Source organism: Pristiophorus japonicus, chromosome 12 (assembly GCF_044704955.1).
Source record: "Pristiophorus japonicus isolate sPriJap1 chromosome 12, sPriJap1.hap1, whole genome shotgun sequence".
Classification (NCBI taxonomy): Eukaryota; Metazoa; Chordata; class Chondrichthyes; family Pristiophoridae; genus Pristiophorus; species Pristiophorus japonicus.
The window spans coordinates 160642703-160668247 of NC_091988.1; the positions used below are offsets into that span (position 1 = coordinate 160642703).

General features: G+C 44.9%; 1 protein-coding gene across 2 annotated transcripts; it reads left to right on the forward strand.

The window, feature by feature from the left end:
- The first annotated feature begins 7309 nt into the window (after positions 1-7309).
- Positions 7310-24951, forward strand: LOC139277028 (uncharacterized). Of its 2 annotated transcripts, none has more exons than XM_070895033.1 (2): positions 7310-7379; positions 20757-24951. In XM_070895033.1, exon 2 carries the CDS (start codon positions 20893-20895, stop codon positions 21817-21819), a length of 927 nt encoding a protein of 308 aa, XP_070751134.1. In that variant the 5' UTR covers positions 7310-7379; positions 20757-20892; the 3' UTR covers positions 21820-24951. The 2 variants fall into 2 exon arrangements, with proteins under 2 accessions (XP_070751134.1, XP_070751135.1); XM_070895034.1 differs by lacking the exon at positions 7310-7379 and adding an exon at positions 14997-15074.
- Positions 24952-25545: the final 594 nt, after the last annotated feature.

Genomic DNA, 25545 nt, shown 5'->3' on the forward strand with positions numbered 1-25545 from the left:
TCTGCATGTGCATTCCAACACGAATCATTTTCTCCCGTCTTGTGCCCCTACATGCAAACGTCACTTCTCGAACATTGGACTTCTCCACCTCCTTCTGCTCCACCCACTCATTCAGTCATCACTTTCCTGCTCTCTGGAACGCTCCCCAGTTCTCTTCACCTTCCCACCTCACCTTTTAAAACCTTCAAAAACCTCAAAACCCTCTTTTTCACCTTTGTCTTGGTTCCATGTTGGAACCATTTCTACTGTCAGTCGTGTGTCAGTTGTTAGCACTCTCATTTCTGAGAGTGGTTTCAAGTCCCACTCCAGATATTTGAGTACGAAATTTAGGTTGACACTCCAGTGCAGTACTGAGGGAGTGCTGCACTGTCGTAGGTGCTGTATTTTGGATAAAGACACTGAACTGATGTCCCATCCACCATCTCAGGTGTACGTAAAAGATCCCATGGCACTATTCTAAGAAAAGCAAAGGTGTTCTCCCGAGTGTTCTGGCCAATATTTACCCCTCAATCAACATCACTAAAGCAGGTTATCTGGTCATTATCACATGGCTATCTGTGGGAACTTGCTGTGGGCAAATTGGCTGCCGCATTTCCTATATTACAACAGTGACAACACTTTAAAAGTACTTCATTCGCTGTAATGCGCTTTGCGATGTCCTGAAATGATCACCAGCGCTATATGAATACAAGTTATTTCTTTTCTATCCCCTTCCCCCACGCTGTTTTCCACCACCTTACTGTAAAGTGCTCCGAGATGTTCGCTATATATGAAAGGTGTTGCTATATATGAAAGGCACTGGAGAAGGTGCAAAAAAGATTACTAGGCTGATAGAGAACTGAGAGATTGGAAAGATTGAACAGACTGTGACTCTTTTCTCTAGAAAAGAGAAGACTGATGGGTGACCTGATAGAGGCCTCTAAGATTATGAAAGGGTTTGATAGAGTAGACATAGAGAAGATGCAGGGGAGATGAGGCCACAGATATAAGATAGTCACTAATAAATCCAATAAATCCAATAGGGAATTCAGGAGAAACTTCTTTACCCAGAGATGGGTTAGAATGTGGAACTCGCTACCATAAGGAGTAGTTGAGGCGACTAGCATAGATTCATTTAAGGGGAAACTAGATAAACACACGAGGGAGAAACAAATGAAGGGATATGTTGGCGAGGCTAAATGAAAAAGGATGGGAGGAGGCTCGTATGGAGAATAAACACTGACATGGAGTTGTTGAGCTGAATGACCTGTTATTGTACTGTAAGTACTATGTAATACTATGTAAGTTGTTGTTGATAAATGGATACTTTCATCAGTACTAAGTTCATTTATAATGTTTATTTTTTTTAAAAGAACATGCTTATGAAATGTGTCAATTCTGAAGAATAGAATGCTTTTCTATTTTGGATATGCAGTGTAAACATCATCCTCGCATTCCTCAACTAGAAAAAACTTCACAATAAAACCGAATTGAAGAGGGGTTGTCAGGCCTTGAGGATATACATCATAGAATGGTTACAGCACAGAACAAGGCCATTCGGCCCGTCAAGTCCGTGCCAGCTCTCTGCAAGAGCACCTCAGCTAGTCCCACTCCCCTGCCCTTTCCCCATAGTCCTGCAATTTTTTTTCTTTCGGGTACTTATCCAGCTCCCTTTTGAAAGCCATGATTAACTCTGCCTACCCCACCCTTTCAGGCAGGGCATTCCAGATCCTAACCTCCTGCTGTGTAAAAAATGTGTGTCCTTATGTCGCCTTTGGTTCTTTTGCCAATCACCTTGTCAATCAGCAGAAACTCTGGATGAACATAAATGGTTCTTTTTGCTATTGGGTTGAAGACACATTGCTGGAAAAAGCAATGAGAGTTACAGTCAGCATTGCTTCTGACTGATAGATATAATTGCAGACTGCTTGAGGCAGTGTTGTAAGAAAATATTTTAAATTCCCAGCGCTAACATGCCTTACCTTTTTACAAAAAGGAAGGTGCAGAAACTAATACCACACAAAAGAAACAACAATTCAGAACCGTACGCTGATGTTGGAGACTACTTTCACTGGTATTGCCGCACTGTGAAGGTACTAGGAAACACATTTCCAGCTTGTTAATCTTGTGTCAAACAGCGCAGGAAGTGCAGTGTCAGTGTAACATTAGATGGTTTTGTACTGGAGGGACACAGGGAAACATTAGCACAGTCGATTGCCAATGTTTGTAAAAGTTCTCTAACAGCACCATAGTCCAAAGGCTGTGCAGTGCACAATGCCAAAATCCTGCTTTCAGGATTGAAGCTGGGAACTCGGCTCAGGCTCAAAAGCTTTGTGATACAATTAAACATTTTAAAGGGCTACTGTTGTTAAGAATTTCTGGCTTGTAACACCCCTTTTCTGCTTTGGCAATCTAATTGAATGTTAGCAGTGATTCAAAATGCATCAGAAAGCAGAAGCTTAGCAGCATGGGTTACCGACCCTCCAGGATTGTACTGGAGTCTCCAGGAATTAAATATTAATCGAGGAAATGCTGTGAGCAACCCAGGAGAAAATATTCTTTGAACACTTTCATTTATGATTCATAAAAATATTGGAGTCAGGAAAAAAGGATGTTTGACTCAGTGGAAGTGGGAGGCCATGTGTCATGTGATGAAACTCCCAGGAATACTTCCAACTGGAGTTGGCAACCCTTTGAACATCGCAACAGATTGATGGCCTAAAATGCTACACTCCCAGGAGTAGGACGCACGTGCCGTCAAGCAACTCCCCAAAGGGTGTGTTCCCTGTTTTGTGTAAAACAGATATTGGGGAGATTTTAGGGCCTCCTGCCCAGCAGAATTAGCGGGGAGATCTTACTGCCCCATTCCCACAATAGCCATTTTGCCGGGGTCCTTATAATAGGTGGCCGCCTGAAGCAATCCACTCCTATGACATCAATAGGGCCCCAATGCCATGTTAGGAGTCAACTGGGTGTAACGATCACCATGGGACCCTCTGCCCAGTATCGGTTGGCTTCATAATAATAACAGGTCGCTATCGCATCAGTTTCCCCCTCCCACCCCACTCTTCTCAAGAATGGACCTTCCTCATACCAACTGTTTCCAAGCCCGGAGGCCAGTAGGGTCGCGCGATATTACGGAAGCCCAGAGCATGTGGGCTGCTCCAGGGCATTCGTTTTCCACCCACAGCCCCCTCTATGTTAATGTGGTCTGACTCTCAAACTGGACTGGACCTCCTGTTGGTTGGACATCCAGTGCACCGGCCATCAGAATACCACGTAGAACTATACAGCAAATTCGGGCCATGGTGTCTGTGCTGGCTCTTTCAAAGAGCTATCCAATTAATTCCACACCCAGCTATTTTCCCATAGCCCACACAAAGGGAAAATCTACCCCCTTAAGTGCAGGGCAGGTACCTGCCATGCAGAAAGTCACTCATCACATTCTGCTCTTTTGCACCTCGTGTTAGCCAGTTACAGAGTTACACCAGCAGCGGGCTAGGATGTTAGGATAATTATTTTTCACCTTTCTAGTTAGCGGACACACAGACCAATTGGGTCGCCCATAATGATACCCTGGTCAAAATCAGCAAACTCAGTGCAGATCGCATGATTTATGTCATTATCTTGTGTTCATCCAATCCAAAAAGCTTATCAAAATTTAAAAAAAACGTGAGTTCACTTCATTGGAATTCAGCTGAAAAAAGTCTGTAATATCACACTTCTTAGTTTTAAAATGAATTGGGATGTGACCCATAAAGATGAGGCGCAGATATCATCTAAAAAAAAGCTGCGCCGATCACTTAAGCCTTCTGTCCATTTACTGAATGGCAGACTGACTACCAGAGCCTTACTAGAACTCTGAAAGCTCGATAGCATGTCACGCCATTTTTTCTTACCAAATCTCTCCCTTCATTCCTGGGCTACAGTTTCACGAGCACCGGGCATTCTCTGATAACATTCACGTGTGAGCTTAGACAGTGAAGGCAATTCAACTGTGGGATGCATCACAGCCAAGCCCAATCCAGCCCTCACCTGACCTCCCTCTGCACATGTGCAGGGGTCACTGGAGGGTGAGCAAGAGCAGGAATCCTGGATAATTTCCCACTTTCCACAGCTCAAGGTGTTGAGACCGATTGTAGTGCCTTCTATCCCATGTGAAAGCAGCAAACGGGTATCAAACCTTGGATCTTGTTGCTCTCTGTGACTCAGCATCATGGTGGGTGGTGCATGAACAGTGATGACAAAAACAAATGTACAGTCATCCGTTTGAAACATCCGCTTGGAGCATCAAGACTATCAAACTGAATACTGTTAGTGCTACTGTGTCTCTTGAGTTCTCATAGCAGATTCCAGTTTCATTTCCCTGGAGCTTTTCTAACAGCACAACTTGTATCTACAAGTATAACAGCTGTTGTGCTGATTGTTTTAAATTCAGTACATTGTCCCGATCCTTTAATAATCACACTCCGTATAATCTTCTGTATCCCTAGTCCTCAGAATGGGATAGATACCATCCTGCTATGTGTTTATATAATCTGTCTTTATTATGTGCTACTTCCATAGTCTATAAGACCATCTTTACACATCTGTCATTTCAAATCCTCGAGTCTGACATCCAGTAGAGGGTGACATAGTCAGAATTAAAGCAAAATAGACCCTAATTGTCAGCTGTGGCTCAGTGGTAGTACTCTTGCCTCAGAGTGTGAAAGTCATGAGCTCAAGTCCCACTCCAGACACTTGAGCACAAAATCTAGGCTAGTTGGTGGTGCCGTCTTTCGGAAAAAATGTTGAACCAAAATCCCATGAAGCTATTTTGAAGAAGAGCAGGGGAGTTCTCCCCAGTGTCCTGGCCATATGTATATCAACCAACATCATTAAAGCAGATTATGCGGTCATTTTCACAGTGCTGTCTGTGAGACCTTGCTATGCACAAATTGGCTGCAGCATTTACTACATTACAACACTTCAAAAGTACTTCATTGGCTGTAAAGCACTTTGGGACATCCTGGGGTCATGAAAGGTGCTGTATAAATGCAAATCTTTAATTTAGACAGATATGATTACCTTGAGAGCAAATTTAATTAGAGGGCGAACTTGCTCTTTTTGCCCCCCGGTCTCCCTAGACCACAAACTAATTTCAACCAAGAGGCAACAGAGCTTTGCCAATGTTGCCCTCAAATAACCAACCATTAAGAAAAGTGTCTCCCCACAGCAACCTGTGTTCCATCACTGTCGTGTTACTCAGTGGCATTTCAACACACTGTGCCAACATGCCAGGCAGCTTTATTTGCAATAGTCATGGTGGCAGTAGGGTGGATCCCTTGGCCTCAGTGCCCTCAACTCAAGGAAGCAAAAAAACAGCTGATCATTACCCAGTGACTTCTATTGAAACATGTGGATGCCAGATGAAGATAGAATCAAGCTAGGCTGTGAAGTCCTCACAGTCGAAAAGCCTTCCAGCACTCATTGCTGAGGTACCTTATGCAGTATCTCCCATCTATTCACACATTGCTTTCAAAACAAAATAGAAATTAACATTAAAGAGTACAATATTTTTCTAATGTTTAGAGATAGGTGTATTCGAAGGGACTCCCTTTAATTTCCTCCTCCCACAAAGGCACTAATTAATGTTGGGGTTCAATTATATGGGCACAGAGTAGTAGTAGTTCACCCTCGTACTCATTCTTTGTGCAAACCTAGATAGAGATTGTCAACAGGCTATTCAAATGTGGCAACATCACACCCACTCCTTGATCTAGCCCTCACTTGACACAGCGGGGCTGAAATTCAGCCTCCCAAAAAGGTCACTTACCGCCAGAAAATGGCAGCCAGGCGGCGGAGTCGAGTGGCTGCCGACTTCCGATCCAATGGCTGCCACGATCGAAATTAACCTCGGGGAATTTTCTGGCGGTCCCCACTTTCGCCCCGCTGCTGCCGACCATCTGAAGTGCGTCATCAAAGTGCGCACGGCCGATCTCCCCCACCTCCATGGCACCCACCGTGAAATTTAGCTGGAAAAACCATTGATCCGCCACGCAGTGCCCGCGACAGCTTTTTCTGTCGGTGCACCTTCCTTTCACTGTGTGAGCCATGGCAGCACGGCGGCCCTTCAAGTGGAGGGCACTCTGCCGTGGCCGCCATGTTTTTTTTTGCCGGCCAACTTCCCAATCGGCCGGACAATTATGGCCCCGGGTTCAGCCGGGCCACCAACAGGCAGCTTGGCAGCCCTTCTTGGGTGTCAGGCCGCTGGCCCGGCCAAAATCTTCCCTAGTGGCTGAGCCTAAATGCTTCTCTCCTGCCCCCACTTCTGCCCCTCTAGAGTACATACCATCGCACTTCCGCCCCCATTATGACAGACTTCCGGTCTGCTCCCAAAAAATTGCCAAAGAGCTGAAAATGGATCAAGAATCCGCCTCATCTGATATGACGGTTAAAAACACTTAGAAAACGATAGGTGTGCCAGGTTTCCGGTGGGGGTGAATTTCTACCCCATGCACTTTTCAGCACAAGTCAGTAATGATTATGAGTGGGAACTCTGGCAGATGACATCATCATCGGAGGTGCAGCGGCCTGGGGCGCTACCAATGGGATGTGGCGCAATACTACTGCGCAATTTTGCAGAAGCCGGTAGCAACCCCTCCCCCCACGAAAGCATTTTGCGCACAACAGGGGTATTTCGTCCCAAGTGAATTTCCCTATGTTCATTAGTGATGCTGCAGGTACAGGTATGGAGATCTGCAGATTCTATAGCTCCATCTAGTGGTAGACCTGTGCAGCTGCAAACATGACAATGGTAGACATTGGCCCAGAAATTGCAGCCTCCCCAGGTCCGTATAAAGTTTCTATGGACCCGGGAAAGCATCAGAAAAGCCGGTTTTCAACACGCAATGCGCATGCGCTGAAAACCAGCTTTTCCGATCTGTCAAGTTTCTGGCTTGGCAGATCCTCCGTATCTCAGGAGCAAGGACATTTGCCAGGGCAAGATTGCGGGATTTACGCATATCTTACCCAGCAAATGTCCTCAAAACTCTTGCGCCTGATAAAAGCAGGCGTATAGCCTACTTTTACAGGCACAAGAGTTTAAAAATATACAAAAATATAATTAAATGCAAAAAACACATTATTTTTAAAAACCCTGCCCACTACATTACATTTATTTTTAACCATAATTAAAACTTTTTTAAAAAATCGGCAAATCTTTTTTCTTTAAAAAACATTTCTATCAACTTTAATTTCGGATTTACGAAGCTCCTATTACTATGAATGAGAAAATACTTTACCTTGATTGGGTGTCCAGGCCCACGTGACTTTTGTGGACGACCCAGCATGAACGTGCTCCGTTGCGCAAGAAGAGGAAGCCTTGAGTCCGGGATCTCTGGCAGGCATTCGACCAAAAGGTAAGTGCGCGTAGTCGAACGCCCCCAGGAAGAAGAAATGGATTTCTGGGCCAGTAGCTTTACAATGGGAAAATCCAATCTAGATACCAGCTAGAAGCATGACAGAATGATGATGCCTATATAAGAAGTGTGTGACATATCTGGCAAATTTAATAACATATACCTATAGATTGAACAAGGCACTCAAAAACCAGATTGGATGGCAACCCCACAGCACATTTGAAAAAATGAATTCTTAGGACGTGGGCATTGCTGGCATTTATTGCCCATCTCCAGTTACCCTGAGAAGTGATACAATTGAGTGGCTTCCTAGGCCACTTCAGGGGGCAGTTAGGAATCAACCACATTGGTGTGGGACAGGAGTCACATATAGGCCAGACTGGCAGGTTTCCTTTCTTCAAAGTCATTAGTGAATCAGTTGGGTTTTTAACGATAATCCCAACACCTTCAACAAGGTCACTTTTTACTGAAGCCAGAATCTGAAGCCAGCAGATCAGTGAGGTAATTTTTCTCTTTTTTTGACACAGACAGAATGCTTAGAGACACAGGGATCTGTATTTCCTGTAATGTAATCTGAAAACAAATCAGCCCTCAGTTTAAAGACTATGGCATCACTTTCATTGCAACAGTAAAACAGAAAGGATTTACAAAAATTATAAAGAAAGATCCATTGTTTAACTTTTCTATAAACTGTGTTGGCGTTCAGCCTGCACCAGGGGGTGGCATTTCTCAGACTCGTGTTAAAAGCTGACCTTCAAACAACAAAACTTGATGTGCACTGTTTACCATCAGAACATTGGATTTAAAATTCCAAAGAAAACTTAAGTGAGGAAGCCAGCGATTTAGGGGCAGATTTCCAAATCACGCTCTTTCAAATCCTATCATGGGACACTGCAGTCTTTAGTGTTGAAGTGCGTTATCCCCAGCGGCAAATAAAACTGAAAATGGCATCACCTATATTAGGGAGTGACTTAGGTATGTAAATGCAGCAGTTATGGTCATGGACCAGCCACCCAGAGGTTGTGAGTTTAAATCCCACCATAGTAAGCTGTGAAGTTCAATTCAATGGGTTAGTGCCAGAAAATTCACCATGAAAGCTGCTGGATTTCTTCATGAATGTCCTTCAGGAAATGTTACCAGTCTGCTCCACATTTGACTCCAGGCCCACACAAAGTGGTTGACTCAATGCCTTTTTGAAGTAGCCTAGCAAAGCACTCAGTTGGAACATAATTGATTCTAGAAGAAAGTTCACTCCCACCTTTTCAGGACAACTAGGGCTGGCCAATAAGGTGATCATGCCTGTATTGGCCACATACTGAGAACAAACATATTTAAAAAAAACAATGGATTCATATATTAACTTTATATCTACATTTGCAGTAATTTTAAGCTGCAAATGTTAAAAGATCTTTGTGTTCTGATTTAGGATTTATCCATCAGTCACTATTTCAAGTGTATGTGTTGAAATTCAATGGATAATATTTGATATCTATCATTGGCTGGAATGGCAGGATAGGCAGGTGAAAATGATGGATTTGGGTCCATGTTGGTAGACAGCAATTTGGGACCAGGTAATCTTTGTCGTGGAAGGGGGAAAAGGACTCATGAAAGGGTGGCACAGTTGAAGGAATGTGGAAGACGATACAATAAACTGGGCATATTATGAATCTGTTCCTATTTAGTTTTACACAGCATTATTGCAAATCTGGTACTTAGAGAGTTAAATGACCAGTCTGCATATATAAGGATACAAGAAAAATATTGTACTTGTGTACTTAAGTGATTTTAATAATTGCACTACTAATTTCAGTAATCTAGTGACACAAGTGTAAAACCTCCTACAGCATTCCTCAGAGTGATGGAGCAGATACTGGTTTAAAATATATTTTTCAGTGATGTCATGTCTAGACAATGATGAATTACAGCTATTAATGTGTCATTTTCTCAAATGTTATTTTTGATCAAACAAACTTAGCCTGGGGTTATTTGTACTAGGTTGTTTGGTTACCGCAGTACAAATTCTACAAATGTGTTTGTATTTTAACGTTATCATTGATTCTGGTTTTATTTTGGGTTAAGTAAAATTGGGATTAATTACATAAGTCATCGTTAAGATCCTCCAGCTAATTTTGTGCTGTTAAATTATTGCACAAACATTTTCAGTAGGGTATTGTAATTTGGAGGAAAATTTTGTCATGAGGGCTCCCCTGAAGGCTCAGGAGGGCCCCTGGTTTGATCCCTGGTGTGTGCTGAGTTAACTGATCCCAGCCAGAGAGAGGGGCGCTACAATCGGCCTTAGTGTGCCTGAGATAGGAAGGGAAAAATTGGCCAGGTCCTTCGCTCTTGATGACTAACCATTGACCCCCTATTGGTAGTGCACTTGCATAAGCCTCAACCGTGCTATCATCAGTTGTCAAATAGCCTGCCAATCCTTCATATCAAGGTCACCCATAAGAGCCAGTTTGGTGAGGTAGTAGAGGTCAACAGAGTGATACGTATAGAACTATAACCCAGCAAAGAGTCAATGCCTTCAAGAGAGGAGAGAAGGGAAAACTTGGTGGGGAAAGGAAATCTGTAATGAGATAAATGAATCAAATCCTTTGCCATTTTTATTGTATCACAGTAAGTTGTGTGGATGGAAGGAGGAAGTTATAAAGAGATATAGATAAATAGATGAAGTGAGTGGGCAAAACTATGGCAGATGGATTTCAATGTGGGGAAGTGTGGGGGAAATCAGAATATTTTCTGAATGGTGAGACTGGAAGTTATTTAGGAGTAAAGGGATTTTGATGTACACAAATTGCTAAAAGCTAATGCACAGGTACAAAAAGGCTAATGGAATGTTTGCCTTTATCTCGAGGAGATTGGAATTCAGCATTGAGGAAGTGATGCTTCCCTTGCAAGGAGCCTTGGTCAGACCTGGATTACAGAGCCTCAGGAAAGATATATTGACGGAGGGGTAAGGCGCCGATTCACCAGAAGGGTTTAAAGGGATATATTATGAGGACAGGTTGCATAAACTTAGCTTATACTCCCTTGAGCTTAGAATATTGAGGAGTGATCTAATTGAGGTATTTAAAATGATTAAGGGATTCAATAGGGTTGATTCAGTGAAACTATTCCCTATGGTGGGGGAATCCAGAATAAGAGTATAATCTTAAAATTAGAGCTACTCCATGTCAGAGTGAAATCAGGAAGTACTTTTTCACAGAAATCTGGATTTCAATCCTCAAAAGGCAGTGCTTGCGAGATCATTTGACATTTTCAAGACTGTGATTGATAGATTTTTATTCGGTAAGTGTGCAAGAGATTTGGAGCAAAGGTGGACAAATGGAGTTGAGGTACAGATCAGTCATGATCTAACTGAATAGTGGAACAGGCTCAAAATATTTTGATTTGTCTTTCATAGATACAAAGTGGATAACTTGACATTTCCCCACATTGAACTCCATCTGTATTAGTTTTGCCCACTCACTGTCTGTCCCTTTGTAACTTACTCATCCTATCCACACAACTTACCGTGCCTCCTAAGTTAGCGTCATCTGCAAACATCGATATACAACTCTCTATTCATTCATCCAAGTTATTAATATACAAGATGGAAAAGTGAGGCTCCAATACATATCCCTGGGAACACCCGCCAATCTGAGAATAAAGTATTTATCCCTACCCTCTGTCTCCTATCTTCCAACCAATTACCAATCCATGTCACAAGGTTGTCTTCAATTCCATACACTCATTTTTACTCTTGTATGGAACTTTATCAAATGCCTCTGGAAGTCCATATAGACAACTTCCATAGACATTGCTCTATCCACCCTGCAAGTGACCTTCTCAATAAATTCAACTAGTTTAGTCAAACATGACCTATCCATCACAAATCCTGCTGCAGTTACTTGTTTTCTCTCCCCATTCCTGCATAAATAATAGTGACATTTGCAATTTTCCAATCCAAAGGCACAGTTCCTGAATCTAGAGAGCTTTGGAAAATTATGACTAATGCATCTGCAACTTCTTTTTAATCCCTGGAATGGAAACTATCAATTCCTGGAGAACGTTGATCTTAAGTCCCATTATTATCTCTATTACCATTTTAAAACTTATATTAAATACGCTAAATTCCTCCCCTTGTCTTATTTTTAGGTTCCCTTGTATCACTGGTATTTTGCCCTCTTCTTCCACTGTAAAAATAGATACAAAGTTCTAATTTAACAAGTCTGCCATTTTCTTCTTGTCCATTATTATCTCGCCTGCATCTGTCTTTAATGGGCTCACGTTTCACTTTATTGCACTATTTTTGATAATATATTGAGAAAGACTTTTGCTGTTAACTTTGATATCCCTTCAAATATTTTTTTCATATTCCATTTTGCGCCTTATTACGTTTTTTGTATACCTTTGTTGCTTTTTTATAGCTCTCCCAATCTTCTGGATGTCCACTTTTTCTTGCATTTGTCAAAGCCTTTTTTAGCTTGATACTGTTTCTTACCTTACTTGTTGAACATGGTTTCTTATGAACGATGGAGCCTTTACTTTCAGAATTCTTTGAATATTTCCCCTTGCTTGTAGGTTTATCCATTAACAGTTCAGCCCAGTTTACTGCAGTCACTTTATTTTCTGTTTCTTTGAAGTTTGACTTATTCAACTTTAAAACCTTGCTTTGTGACTCTTCTTATCAAATTCAGCCATATTATGATCATGATTTGCAAGATGCTCCCTTATTGTCTGCTATAGCACAATTGACATTGTAAAGAGCCAAAGCTCAGTGAATTACACTTGTTTAATCCAATCCCAGGCTGGTCTTTTCTGAGTTAACCAATCTCAGCCCTGGTAGTTGTGATGGGGATGGGGTGGATGAGGGGGTGGGGGGCTGCTACAGTGATCTTGATGCACCCAGGCTAAGGAGGAGGAGAAATCAGCCAAAATTCCTGATTTTGATTGCTGTTGAATGACCCTGCAAGAAAGTGCAGATATGGCCATTAGATATGAACAGTTTGAGGGTTAACCATGATGCCTTCCATAGTGGAATAGCCATCTGATACATAAACCCTGCTCACACATAAAGAACAACCACCTAGCTATGATTTCAGAACCTGTGGAAGTGTACCTCACCATGACACCCATCCTTCAGGACAGAAGAGGAGAAAATAAAGAACTGCAACACCAATTAATGCAAAAGACTGACTTTAAAGTTTAGACTGTTTTCCAATTAACCCATTCTTAATGGTTAGCCCAATGGAGAGAAACGTTATTGAAGCAGCAGAACATTTATCAATGTAATCTCTTTTCTGTAAAGTATTTTTTCCCCGTTTAGATTGAAATGCTGAAAAAATGATTAAATAGGGCTTGTCCAACATCCAGTACTGGATGGGCTGAAATTTCCTCCAACTAAATATTGGGAAGACCAAAGCTATTGTCTTCGGTCCCTGCCACAAACTCAGTTACCTAGCCATCGACTACATCCCTCTCCCTGACAACAGTCTGAAACTAAACCAGATCATTTGCAACTTTGGTGTCATATTTGACCCAGAGATGAGCTTCTGACCACATAACTGCTCCATCACCAGGATCGCCTGCTTCCACCTCCGTAACATCTGCCTTCGTTCATCCGCTGCTGCAACCCTTATCCATGCCTTTGTTACCTCTAGATTTGACTATTCCAATGCTCTCCTGTCCGCCTCCCATCTTCCACCCTACATAAACTTGAGCTAATCAAAAACTCTACTGCCCATATCCTAACTTGCACAAAGTCCCGTTCACCCATCACCCCTGTGCTCCTACATCGGTCCGGCAATGCCTCAATTTTAACATTTTCACCCTTGTCTTCAAATCCCTCGTGGCCTTTCCCCTCCCTATCGCTGTAATCTCCTCCAGCCATACAAGCCTTCACATAGAAACATAGAAAATAGGTGCAGGAGGAGGCCATTCGGCCCTTCGAGCCTGCACCACCATTCAATATCATGGCTGATCATTCACCTCAGTACTCCTTTCCTGCTTTCTCTCCATACCCCTTGATCCCTTTAGCCGTAAGGGCCATATCTAACACCCTCTTGAATATATCCAATGAACTGGCATCAACAACTCTCTGCAGTAGGGAATTCCACAGATTAACAACTCTCTGAGTGAAGAAGTTTCTCCTCATCTCAGTCCTAAATGGCTTACCCCTTATCCTTAGACTGTGTCCCCTGGTTCTGGACTTCCCCAACACCAGGAATATTCTTCCTGCATCTAACCTGTCCAGTCCCGTTAGAATTTTGTATGTTTCTATGAGATCCCCTCTCATCCTTCTAAACTCCAGTGAATACAGGCCCAGTCGATCCAGTCTCTCCTCATATGTCAGTCCTGCCATCCCGGGAATCAGTCTGGTGAACCTTCGCTGCACTACCTCAATGGCAAGAACATCCTTCCTCAGATTAGGAGACCAAAACTGAACACAATATTCCAGGTGAGGTCTCACCAAGGCCCTGTACAACTGCAGTAAGACCTCCCTGCTCCTATACTCAAATCCCCTAGCTATGAAGACCAACATACCATTTGCCTTCTTCAACGCCTGCTGTACCTGCATGCCAACTTTCAATGACTGATATACCATGACACCCAGGTCTCGTTGCACCTCCCCTTTTCCTAATCTGCCACCATTCAGATAATATTCTGCCTTCGTGTTTTGGCCCCAAAGTGGATAACCTCACATTTATCCACATTATACTGCATCTGCCATGCATTTGCCCACTCACCTAGCCTGTCCAAGACACGCTGCAGCCTCTTAGCGTCCTCCTCACATCTCACACCGCCACCCAGCTTAGTGTCATCTGCAAACTTGGAGTTATTACACTCAATTCCTTCATCTAAATCATTAATGTATATTGTAAATAGCTGGGGTCCCAGCACTGAGCCCTATGGCACCCCACTAGTCACTGCCTGCCATTCTGAAAAGGACCCATTTATCCCGACTCTCTGCTTCCTGTCTGCCAACCAGTTCTCTATCCACGTCAATACATTACCCCCAATCCCATGTGCTTTAATTTTGCACACCAATCTCTTGTGTGGGACCTTGTCAAAAGCCTTTTGAAAGTCCAAATACACCACATCCATTGGTTCTCCCTTGTCCACTCTATTAGTTACATCCTCAAAAAATTACAGAAGATTTGTCAAGCCTGATTTCCCTTTCATTAATCCATGCTGACTTGGACCGATCCTGTCGCTGTTTTTCAAATGCGCTGCTATTTCATCTTTAATAATTGATTCCAACATTTTCCCCACTACTGATGTCAGGCTAACTGGTCTATAGAGGCGAGAGAGGCGGGAGTCGGCAAGAGTCGGCGAGAGTCGGGAGAGGCAGCGGCCTATAAAGGCCCAGCAGTTGGGCAGTCCGAGGTGCGGCGAGAGAGGCGGGAGTCGGCGAGAGGCAGCGGCCTATAAAGGCCCAGCAGTCGGGGAGTCCGGGGAGCGTCGAGCGAGGCGGGAGTCGGCGAGAGGCAGCGGCCTATAAAGGCCCAGCAGTTGGGCAGTCCGAGGAGCGTCGAGAGAGGCGGGAGTCGGCGAGAGGCAGCGGCCTATAAAGGCCCAGCAGTCGGGCAGTCCGGGGAGAGAGGCGGAGCTTGTACAGCTCCAGCTGGGAGAGAAAGCAAAAAAGAAGTAGAAAGAAATCAAAAGGTGACGTCACAGCCAAGGGGGTAAGTGATTGGCTGGCGATTGGTGAGTAGCTTTTCTTTTTCTTTCTTTTTTATTTCAGTCAGTAAGTTTTAACATTGTTGTTGCCAGTTTAAGTGTATCTAAGGGTTAAGTCATGGCAGGGGAGCTCGGTCACGTGATATGCTCCTCCTCTACCATGTGGGAACTCAGGGACACTTCCGGTGTCCCTGACGACTACATGTGCAGGAAATGTATCCGCCTCCAGCTCCTGACGGACTGCGTTGCGGAATTGGAGCTGAGGGTGGATTCACTCTGGAGCATCCACGATGCTGAGAATGACGTGAGTAGCACGTGTAGTGAGTTGGTCTTATCGCAGGTGAAGGGTCCACAGCCAGCTAGGGAATGGAAGACCAGCAGCAAGAGTAGTGCAAGGAAGGTAGTGCAGGGGTCTCCTGTGGTCATCCCCCTGCAAAACAGATACACTGCTTTGAGTACTGTTAAGGGGGATGACTCATCAGGGGAGGGCAGCAGCAGCCAAGTTCATGGCACCGTGGCTGGCTCTGTTGCACAGGAGGGAAGGAAAAAGAGTGGGAGAGCGATAGTGATAGGGGATTCAATTGTAAGGGGAATAGATAGGCGTTTCTGCGGCCGCAACCGAGACTCCAGGATGGTATGTTGCCTCCCTGGTGCAAGGGTCAAGGATGTCTCGGAGTGGGTGCAGGACATTCTGAAATGGGAGGGAGAACAGCCAGTTGTCGTGGTGCACATTGGTACCAACGACATAGGTAAAAAAAGGATGAGGTCCTACGAAACGAATTTAAGGAGCTAGGAGCTAAATTAAAAAGTAGGACCTCAAAAGTAGTAATCTCGGGATTGCTACCAGTGCCACGTGATAGTCAGAGTAGGAATCGCAGGATAGCGCAGATGAATACGTGGCTTGAGCAGTGGTGCAGCAGGGAGGGATTCAAATTCCTGGGGCATTGGAACCAGTTCTGGGGGAGCTGGGACCAGTACAAACCGGACGGTCTGCACCTGGGCAGGACCGGAACCAATGTCCTAGGGGGAGTGTTTGCTAGTGCTGTTGGGGAGGAGTTAAACTAATATGGCAGGGGGATGGGAACCAATGCAGGGAGACAGAGGGAAACAAAAAGGAAGCGAAAGCAGAGGACAGAAAGGAGATGAGGAAAAGTGGAGGGCAGAGAAACCCAAGGCAAAGAACAAAAAGGGCCACTGTACAGCAAAATTCTAAAAGGACAAAGGGTGTTAAAAAAAAAGTCTGAAGGCTTTGTGTCTTAATGCAAGGAGTATCCGTAATAAGGTGGATGAATTAACTGTGCAAATAGATGTTAACAAATATGATGTGATTGGGATTACAGAGACATGGCTCCAAGATGATCAGGGCTGGGAACTCAACATCCAGGGGTATTCCACATTCAGGAAGGATAGAATAAAAGGAAAAGGAGGTGGGGTAGCATTGCTGGTTAAGGAGGAGATTAATGCAATAGTTAGGAAGGACATTAGCTTGGATGATATGGAATCTATATGGGTAGAGCTGCAGAACACCAAAGGGCAAAAAACGTTAGTGGGTTTGTGTACAGACCTCCAAACAGCAGTAGTGATGTTGGGGAGGGCATCAAACAGGAAATTAGGGGTGCATGCAATAAAGGTGCAGCAGTTATAATGGGTGACTTTAATATGCATATAGATTGGGTTAACCAAACTGGAAGCAATACGGTGGAGGATGATTTCCTGGAGTGCATACGGGATGGTTTTCGAGACCAATGTGTCGAGGAACCAACTAGGGGGGAGGCCATCTTAGACTGGGTGTTGTGTAATGAGAGAGGATTAATTAGCAATCTCGTTGTGCGAGGCCCCTTGGGGAAGAGTGACCATAATATGGTGGAATTCTGCATTAGGATGGAGAATGAAACAGTTAATTCAGAGACCATGGTCCAGAACTTAAAGAAGGGTAACTTTGAAGGTATGAGGCGTGAATTGGCTAGGATAGATTGGCAAATGATACTTAAGGGGTTGACTGTGGATGGGCAATGGCAGACATTTAGAGACCGCATGGATGAACTACAACAATTGTACATTCCTGTCTGGCGTAAAAATAAAAAAGGGAAGGTAGCTCAACCGTGGCTATCAAGGGAAATCAGGGATAGTATTAAAGCCAAGGAAGTGGCATAGAAATTGGCCAGAAATAGCAGCGAACCCGGGGACTGGGAGAAATTTAGAACTCAGCAGAGGAGGACAAAGGGTTTGATTAGGCCAGGAAAAATGGAGTACAAGAAGAAGCTTGCAGGGGACATTAAGACGGACTACAAAAGTTTCTATAGATATGTAAAGAGAAAAAGGTTAGTAAAGTCAAACGTAGGTCCCCTGCAGTCAGAATCAGGGGAAGTCATAACGGGGAACAAAGAAATGGCAGACCAATTGAACAAGTACTTTGGTTCGGTATTCACTAAGGAGGACACAAACAACCTTCCGGATATAAAAGGGGTCAGAGGGTCTAGTGAGGAGGAGGAACTGAGGGAAATCCTTATTAGTCGGGAAATTGTTTTGGGGAAATTGATGGGATTGAAGGCCGATAAATCCCCAGAACCTGATGGATTGCATCCCAGAGTACTTAAGGAGGTGGCCTTGGAAATAGCGGATACACTGACAGTCATTTTCCAACATTCCATAGACTCTGGATCAGTTCCTATCGAGTGGAGGGTAGCTAATGTAACCCCACTTTTTAAAAAAGGAGGGAGAGAGAAAACAGGGAATTATAGACCGGTCAGCCTGACCTCAGTAGTGGGTAAAATAATGGAATCAATTATTAAGGATGTCATAGCAGCGCATTTGGAAAGAGGTGACATGATAGGTCCAAGTCAGCATGGATTTGTGAAAGGGAAATCATGCTTGACAAATCGTCTAGAATTTTTTGAGGATGTTTCCAGTAGAGTGGACAAGTGAGAACCAGTTGATCTGGTATATTTGGACTTTCAGAAGGCTTTCGACAAGTTCCCACACAAGAGATTAATGTGCAAAGTTAAAGCACATGGGATTGGGGGTAGTGTGCTGACATGGATTGAGAACTGGTTGTCAGACAGGAAGCAAAGAGTAGGAGTAAATGGGTACTTTTCAGAATGGCAGGCAGTGACTAGTGGGGTACCGCAAGGTTCTGTGCTGGGGCCCCAGCTGTTTACACTGTACATTAATGATTTAGACGAGGGAATTAAATGTAGTATCTCCAAATTTGCGGATGACACTAAGTTGGGTGGCAGAGGATGCTATGAGGCTGCAGAGTGACTTGGATAGATTAGGTGAGTGGGCAAATGCATGGCAGATGAAGTATAATGTGGATAAATGTGAGGTTATCCACTTTGGTGGTAAAAACAGAGAGACAGACTATTATCTGAATGGTGACAGATTAGGAAAAGGGGAGGTGCAACGAGACCTGGGTGTCATGGTACATCAGTCATTGAAGGTTGGCATGCAGGTACAGCAGGCAGTTAAGAAAGCAAATGGCATGTTGGCCTTCATAGCGAGGGGATTTGAGTACAGGGGCAGCAGGTGTTGCTACAGTTGTACAGGGCCTTGGTGAGGCCACACCTGGAGTATTGTGTACAGTTTTGGTCTCCTAACTTGAGGAAGGACATTCTTGCTATTGAGGGAGTGCAGCGAAGGTTCACCAGACTGATTCCCGGGATGGCGGGACTGACCTATCAAGAAAGACTGGATCAACTGGGCTTGTATTCACTGGAGTTCAGAAGAATGAGAGGGGACCTCATAGAAACGTTTAAAATTCTGACGGGTTTAGACAGGTTAGAATGTTCCCAATGTTGGGGAAGTCCAGAACCAGGGGTCACAGTCTAAGGATAAGGGGTAAGCCATTTAGGACCGAGATGAGGAGAAACTTCTTCACCCAGAGAGTGGTGAACCTGTGCAATTCTCTACCACAGGAAGTTGTTGAGGCCAATTCACTAAATATATTCAAAAAGGAGTTAGATGAAGTCCTTACTACTCGGGGGATCAAGGGGTATGGCGAGAAAGCAGGAATGGGGTACTGAAGTGCATGTTCAGCCATGAACTCATTGAATGGCGGTGCAGGCTAGAAGGGCTGAATGGCCTACTGCACCTATTTTCTATGTTTCTATGTTTCTATAATTACCCATTTTCTCTCTCCTTTTTTAAAAAGATGTGTTACATTAGCTACCCTCCAGTCCATAGGAACTGATCCAGAATCAATAGAATGTTGGAAAATGATCACCAATGCATCCACTATTTCTAGGGCCACTTCCTTAAGTACTCTGGGATGCAGACTATCAGGCCTCGGGGATTTATCGGCCTTCAATCCCATCAATTTCCCTAACACAATTTCCCGCCGAATAAGGATTTCCTTCAGTTTCTTCTTCTCACTGGACCCATTGCCCTCTAGTATTTCCGGAAGGTTCTTTGTGTCTTCCTTCGTGAAGACAGAGCCAAAGTATTTGTTCAACTGGTCTGCCATTTCTTTGTTCCCCATTATAAATTTACCTGAATCTGACTGCAAGGGAGGTCTTCACTAATCTTGTCTTCACTAATCTTTTTGGCTTCACATATCTATAGAAGCTTTTGTGGTCAGTTTTTATGTTCCCGGCAAGCTTCCTCTCATACTCTATTTCCCCCCTCCTAATTAAACCCTTTGTCCTCCTCTGCTGAATTCTAAATTTCTCCCAGTCCTCAGGTTTGCAGCTTTTTCTGGCCAATTTATATGTCTCTTCCTTGGATTTAACACTATCCTTAATTTCCCTTGTTAGCCACGGTTGAGCCGCCTTCCCCGTTTTATTTTTACTCCAGACAGGGATGTACAATTGTTGAATTTCATCCATGTGATCTTTAAATGTTTGCCATTGCCTATCCACTGTCAACCCTTTAAGTATCATTTGCCAGTCTATTCTAGCCAATTCACATCTCATACCATCGAAGTTACCTTTCCAAGTTCAGGATAATTAACTGTGTCACTCTCCATCTTAATAAAGAATTCTACCATATTATGGTCACTCTTCCCCAAGGGGCATCGCACAAGATTACTAATTAGTCCTTTCTCATTACACATCACCCAGTCTAGGATGGCCAGCCCTCTAGTTGGTTCCTCGACATATTGATCTCGAAAACCATCCCTAATACACTTCAGGAAATCCTCCTCCACCGTATTGCTACCAGTTTGGTTAGCCCAATCTATATGTAGATTGAAGTCGCCCATGATAACTGCTGTACCTTTATTGCACGCATCTCTAATTTCTTGTTTGATGCTGTTTGGTGGTTTGTACGCAACTCCCACTAGCGTTTTCTGCCCCTTGGTATTCCGTAGCTCCACCCATACCAATTCCACATCATCCAAGCTAATATCCTTTCTTACTATTGTGTTAATTTCCTCTTTAACCAGCAATGCTACCACACCTCCTTTTCCTTTCTGTCTATCCTTCCAAATGTTGAATACCCCGGATGTTGAGTTCCCAGCCTTGGTCACCCTGGAGCCATGGCTCCGTGATGCCAATTATATCACATTCATTCATTGCTGCCTGTGCAGTTTACGCGTCCACCTTATTATGAATACTCCTCGCATTGAGGCACAGAGCCTTCAGGCTTGTCTTTTTAACACACTTTGCCCCTTTAGAATTTTGCTGTAATGTGGCCCTTTTTAATTTCGATTTTTGCCTTGGGTTTCTCTGCCCTCCACTTTTACTTTTCTTCTTTCTATCTTTCTATTCCAAGGTCAATTTCGAGCAGATGTGGCTGAATTGTCAACGTTACGTGAGTCCAGATGGCCACGCCTATGGGAATAATAGGGCGCTTGGGTGAGTTCCATTGTGACCGAGAGACTTTCAGAGTGTTTGTGAAGTGGCTATAAATGTTTTTGACCGTGAATAGTATTGTTGAAGTCCGCGATGATATAAAGCAGTACCGGGCAGTTTTCGAAATGAAATGGGCTATTTTCTTGACTGAAGCAGACCCCAAGGTTTATGAAACCCTGAAAAATTTGCTTGTTCCCACCAAGAAGGACATGCCACTGAAGGAGTTCCTAACCAAGTTAGAACAGCATTACAGTCCTGAGCTCCTGGAAATTGCTGAAAGTTATCATTTTGGAACACACAATCAATTAAATGACACTGGTATTAGTGAGTACATTGTAGCTTTAAAAAAGCTGTCCATTTACTGTCATTTTGGAAACATTCAGGACCGAGCATTGCGTGACTGCTTTGTTTGTGGGATGAAAAATGAACGAATCAGAAGAAAATTGTTGACAACCCCTAACTTAACTTTTGATTTTGCTTATCAGACTGCTATGTCGATGGATATGACCAACCAATACTCCCGAGAATTTCTCGCCATTTCCAGTCATCAGACAACCGAGATGAATCTGCTGCAGTCTAAAAGTAAAAGGCAGTTGGGCCCCAAGGCCTCAGCAACTGGCTGCGGTAACAATGCATTTGAAGTCATGCTATCGGTGCCTGGGACAACACATCACTCAAAGCTGTCCGTATGTGAAGGCAGAGGGGCCGAAATTGCCCTCTGCCCGAAACAGGGCGCATGCACCCCGTTTCTACTGTTTTTACCACCGCGGTGGTTGAGGTGGCCTCTTACACGAAATCTGACTCTTTGGCTTTTTTTTCCAGGCAGACCGGAAGTCGCTCATAATGGGGGCAGAAGTGCGGCGGTGAGCACACTAGAGGGGCAGAAGTTGTGGGCGGGTGTAGAGACCGCCGCTGTCAGCCACCAGCATAGCGTTGATGACATCATCACATGCTGTGTCACCACAGCTCTCCCCTTCAGTTAAAGGGGAGAGCCTACGCGATGTTTAATCTTCGGTCCACTGGGCCACCAGGGAGGGTTTCGGCCGGGCCAGTGGCCTGGCACCCAAGAGGGGGTGCCAGGCTGCCTGTTAGTGGCCCAGCCGGACCTGGGGGTATAATTGTTGGCCCAACATGGCAGTCAACCGACAAAAAAAAACATGGCGGCAGTGGCAGTGCGCCGTTACGAAAAGCAGGTTTTGGCACCACCTGGCGGGAGGAAGATTTTCTCGGCGGAATTTTGCCGTCGGGGTGGAACATCGGCAGCGGCACTGTGATGACGCACTTAGGACAGATCGGCAGCAGCGGAGGATGGGGGAGCGGGTCACCGCCTGTGTTGTGTATGCATGCCTGTTTACTGTGTGATGTCCGTAACAATGTTATGCCACAATGAATGTACCCTTATACTGCGCACACCTTACTGGTACACCAGAGGGTGCTGCTGCTGGAGATCTAGGGGTTGTCTGCACACAGCAGGTAACCCAGTATAAAAGGGAACTCACAACTTGTTGTCGGCACTCAGGAGCTGCAAATAAAGGACTACAGGTCTACACAGTTTAAGTATCATACCCTGCCTCATGGAGTCATTACTAAAGGTGCCTACATACACTAAACTGGCGATGGGAATACGTGATCACGAACTATATGCTCAACATGTCTAACCTCAGCAACCTTCAGCAATTTACAGAGGGGGAAGATTGGGACGCTTTTGTGGAAAGATTGGAACACTTCTTTATAGCCAATGACCTGGACGGGGACACACCGGCTACACTACCGAACAAACGCAGGGCCATCCTGCTTAGCAGTTGTGGGCCCACCATCTACGGTCTCGTCAGGGACTTACTAGCTATGAGCAACTTGTAACAATCATACAGGAACAACTAAAACCGAAAGAATGCATCCTCACAACCAAACACCAGTTCTACAGTTACCGGCGACCTGAGGGCCAAGAAATTGCCAAGTATGTTGCAAACTTAAGAAGACTAGCTGCACCATGTGATTTTGGCGACCACCTTAATGAAGCACTAAGGGACATATTTGTCATCTGAATCAGCCACGAAGGCCTCCTAGACAAATTGCTCTCGGCTGACATCACGGCCACCCTGCAGAAAGCAATTCAAGTGAGCCAGGTCTTCATGGTTTCGGCCAGCGACTCCAGGCGAATACTGACCCAGGACTCTAAACCGGCAAGCGCAGTGCACCGCATGGATACTTCTAAAGGCAGAAATGCTGCCCCGAGTTCCGCAACCCTGAGTCCGCCACATGGGGCAAACCGGATGGCCTTGTGCTGGCGCTGTGGAGGAAACCACAGGGCCCACCAGTGCCACTACAAAGATTATGCATGCAAAGGCTGCAAAGAGAAAGGGCACCTTCAGAGAATGTGCAGAAAAAGCAGTACTCACCGCGTCTCTGATGGGTTAGCTGATCACCGGGGCTCCGACACAGATGAAAGTGAAACTGCTCACACCTTGGAAGAAGAGTATGGAATCTTTACCTGCTCCACCGGAAGTTCTCCGTGGATGATGGAAGTGGACATCAACGGGGTCCCAGATTCCATGGAGAGCGACACAGGGGCGAGCCAGTCTGTGATGAGCCAAATGACCTTTGAAAAAATTTGGATGAATCCTGCCACTCGACCAAAACTGTCTCCTGTCCAGGCAAAGCTGCTCACCTATACCAAAGGTAAAATCCAAATCGTTGGCAGTGTAGACGTCCAGGTCTCCCAGAGCGACGTGTTGAACAAACTCCCCCTGTGGATTGTAGCTGGCGATGGTCCCACGCTGCTGGGCAGGAATTGGATGAACCCGGTTCACATCAGGCGAAGTGGCCCTGTGGAAGAAAAGACCACCACAGCCCTCCTGCAGGAAAGCCAGGAAATGGCTGCAGCACCAGCAGCACAAGGAGAAACACATGTAATCAAAATGGCCACCGCCATGCCACCAGTGAGCATCACATGACACCGAGCAGCCAATCGGATTTGAAGGCTCCCTTAAAGGAGACCGGTAACCAAAGAAATTTAAAGGGGAAGTTTCAACTATTTGAGTACGCGGACTTTAAAGCTAAAAATGCGATTAAAGGATGCAAGTATGAAAATGTATGCAATGTTACAATGAATTGTGATGCTGGTTTAACTAATGTGACTACTGATATGAATGCTGGTGTCAGTAAGGTTAAGAACAGGTTTATTATGCTTAACAATAATGATAGAGATTGTGAAATGCCTAATGTAACCATGTCTGTTGAAACCAGGACACCCAAAAGTGATGCAAATGCGAGAATGTATAATGCAGGCTCGACTATGTGTGATCAGAGCTAAAGTGTGATGTATACCGGTAGGACACTGCCAAAGGACATTGGGTCCTACAGGGACCATGCTGATGCCAATGGAATCCCCCTGTGGGCGACCCCCAGGTCCAGCAGGCTACCTGATCATGTAGCCTGGGCCTTTGGAATGAATGTGATGCCCCTTGCAGGACACACACATAGGCAGTGGGAGCAGACCTACAACAGGGACAGTGGTCAATGGGCAGTCCAGCCATCACCAATGGCAACCTGCACCAGACCAGCCCTACAACCCCTGGCCACCAGGGCCAACACCAGGAGCATGAGGCCAATACCCTCCAGCTTCCCTGGCAAACCCTGGGATGACCTGACCCTCATTCCAAATGGTGAACAAGGAACCCACCCAGTCTTGTGGCCCTGCCCACCACCCCACAACTACCCACATCACAGTGTATACACACCACCCACTGCTGCCGTGGCTACCTCCCCGAGGGATCCCACAACAGTGACACCCACTTGGTTTGTGTGTGAGGGAGGGGAAATGTACGAGGCCAGCCTCAAGCACAGGGGTCACACCTGGCAACCACACAACCCTCACCACAACCTCCCATAGCCCACCACTGATCACCTCCCCTGATCATGACAATAAGGATATGAAAAATGCTCAGGGGGGAGTATTTTTGTGTATGCATGCCTGTTTACTGTGTAATGCCTGTAACACTGTTATGCCACATTGAATGTACCCTTATACTGCACACACACCTTACCGGTACACCAGAGGGTGCTGCTGCTGGAGACCTAGGGGTTGCCTGCACATGGTAGGTAACCCAGTATAAAAGGGAACTCACAGCTTGTTGTCGGCACTCAAGAGCTGCAAATAAATGACTACAGGTCTACACAGTTTAAGTATCATACCCAGCCTCGTGGAGTCATTACTAAAGGTGCCTACATACACTACAGCCGGGATACCGCAGGAGCGGAATTTTGATAATGGCGGCCATTATATGAAAAGTCAGCAGCCATTGCACTCCGCAGAGTGGCCGCTGATTTCCGGTGTTAAAAGGCCTGAATGGAAAGGGCAGTTTTGGCCCCAGAGTGTTTCTATTGCAAGAAAACTAGGCATCTTGCGAAAGCATGCCGTCAGCAGAGTAAACTGACTGGCAATGCTAGAAGTAGAAATCAGCAGACACGACATACCATTGAAGAGAAGCAGTAGGACGAGGAGTTTCTGGGGATTCATGTCATTAGGAGCATGAGGGTATCTAACAGCGATTCGTGAAGGATCATCATCCAAGTATACATCGCAGGAACCAAGATACCCATGGAAATCGACACTAGTGCATCCGTGAGCGTAGTACCGGAATTGCTATATCGCGACAAGTTGCGTGATTATCGACTAGAGAAATCGAAGATAGAGGTGTGATGCTACT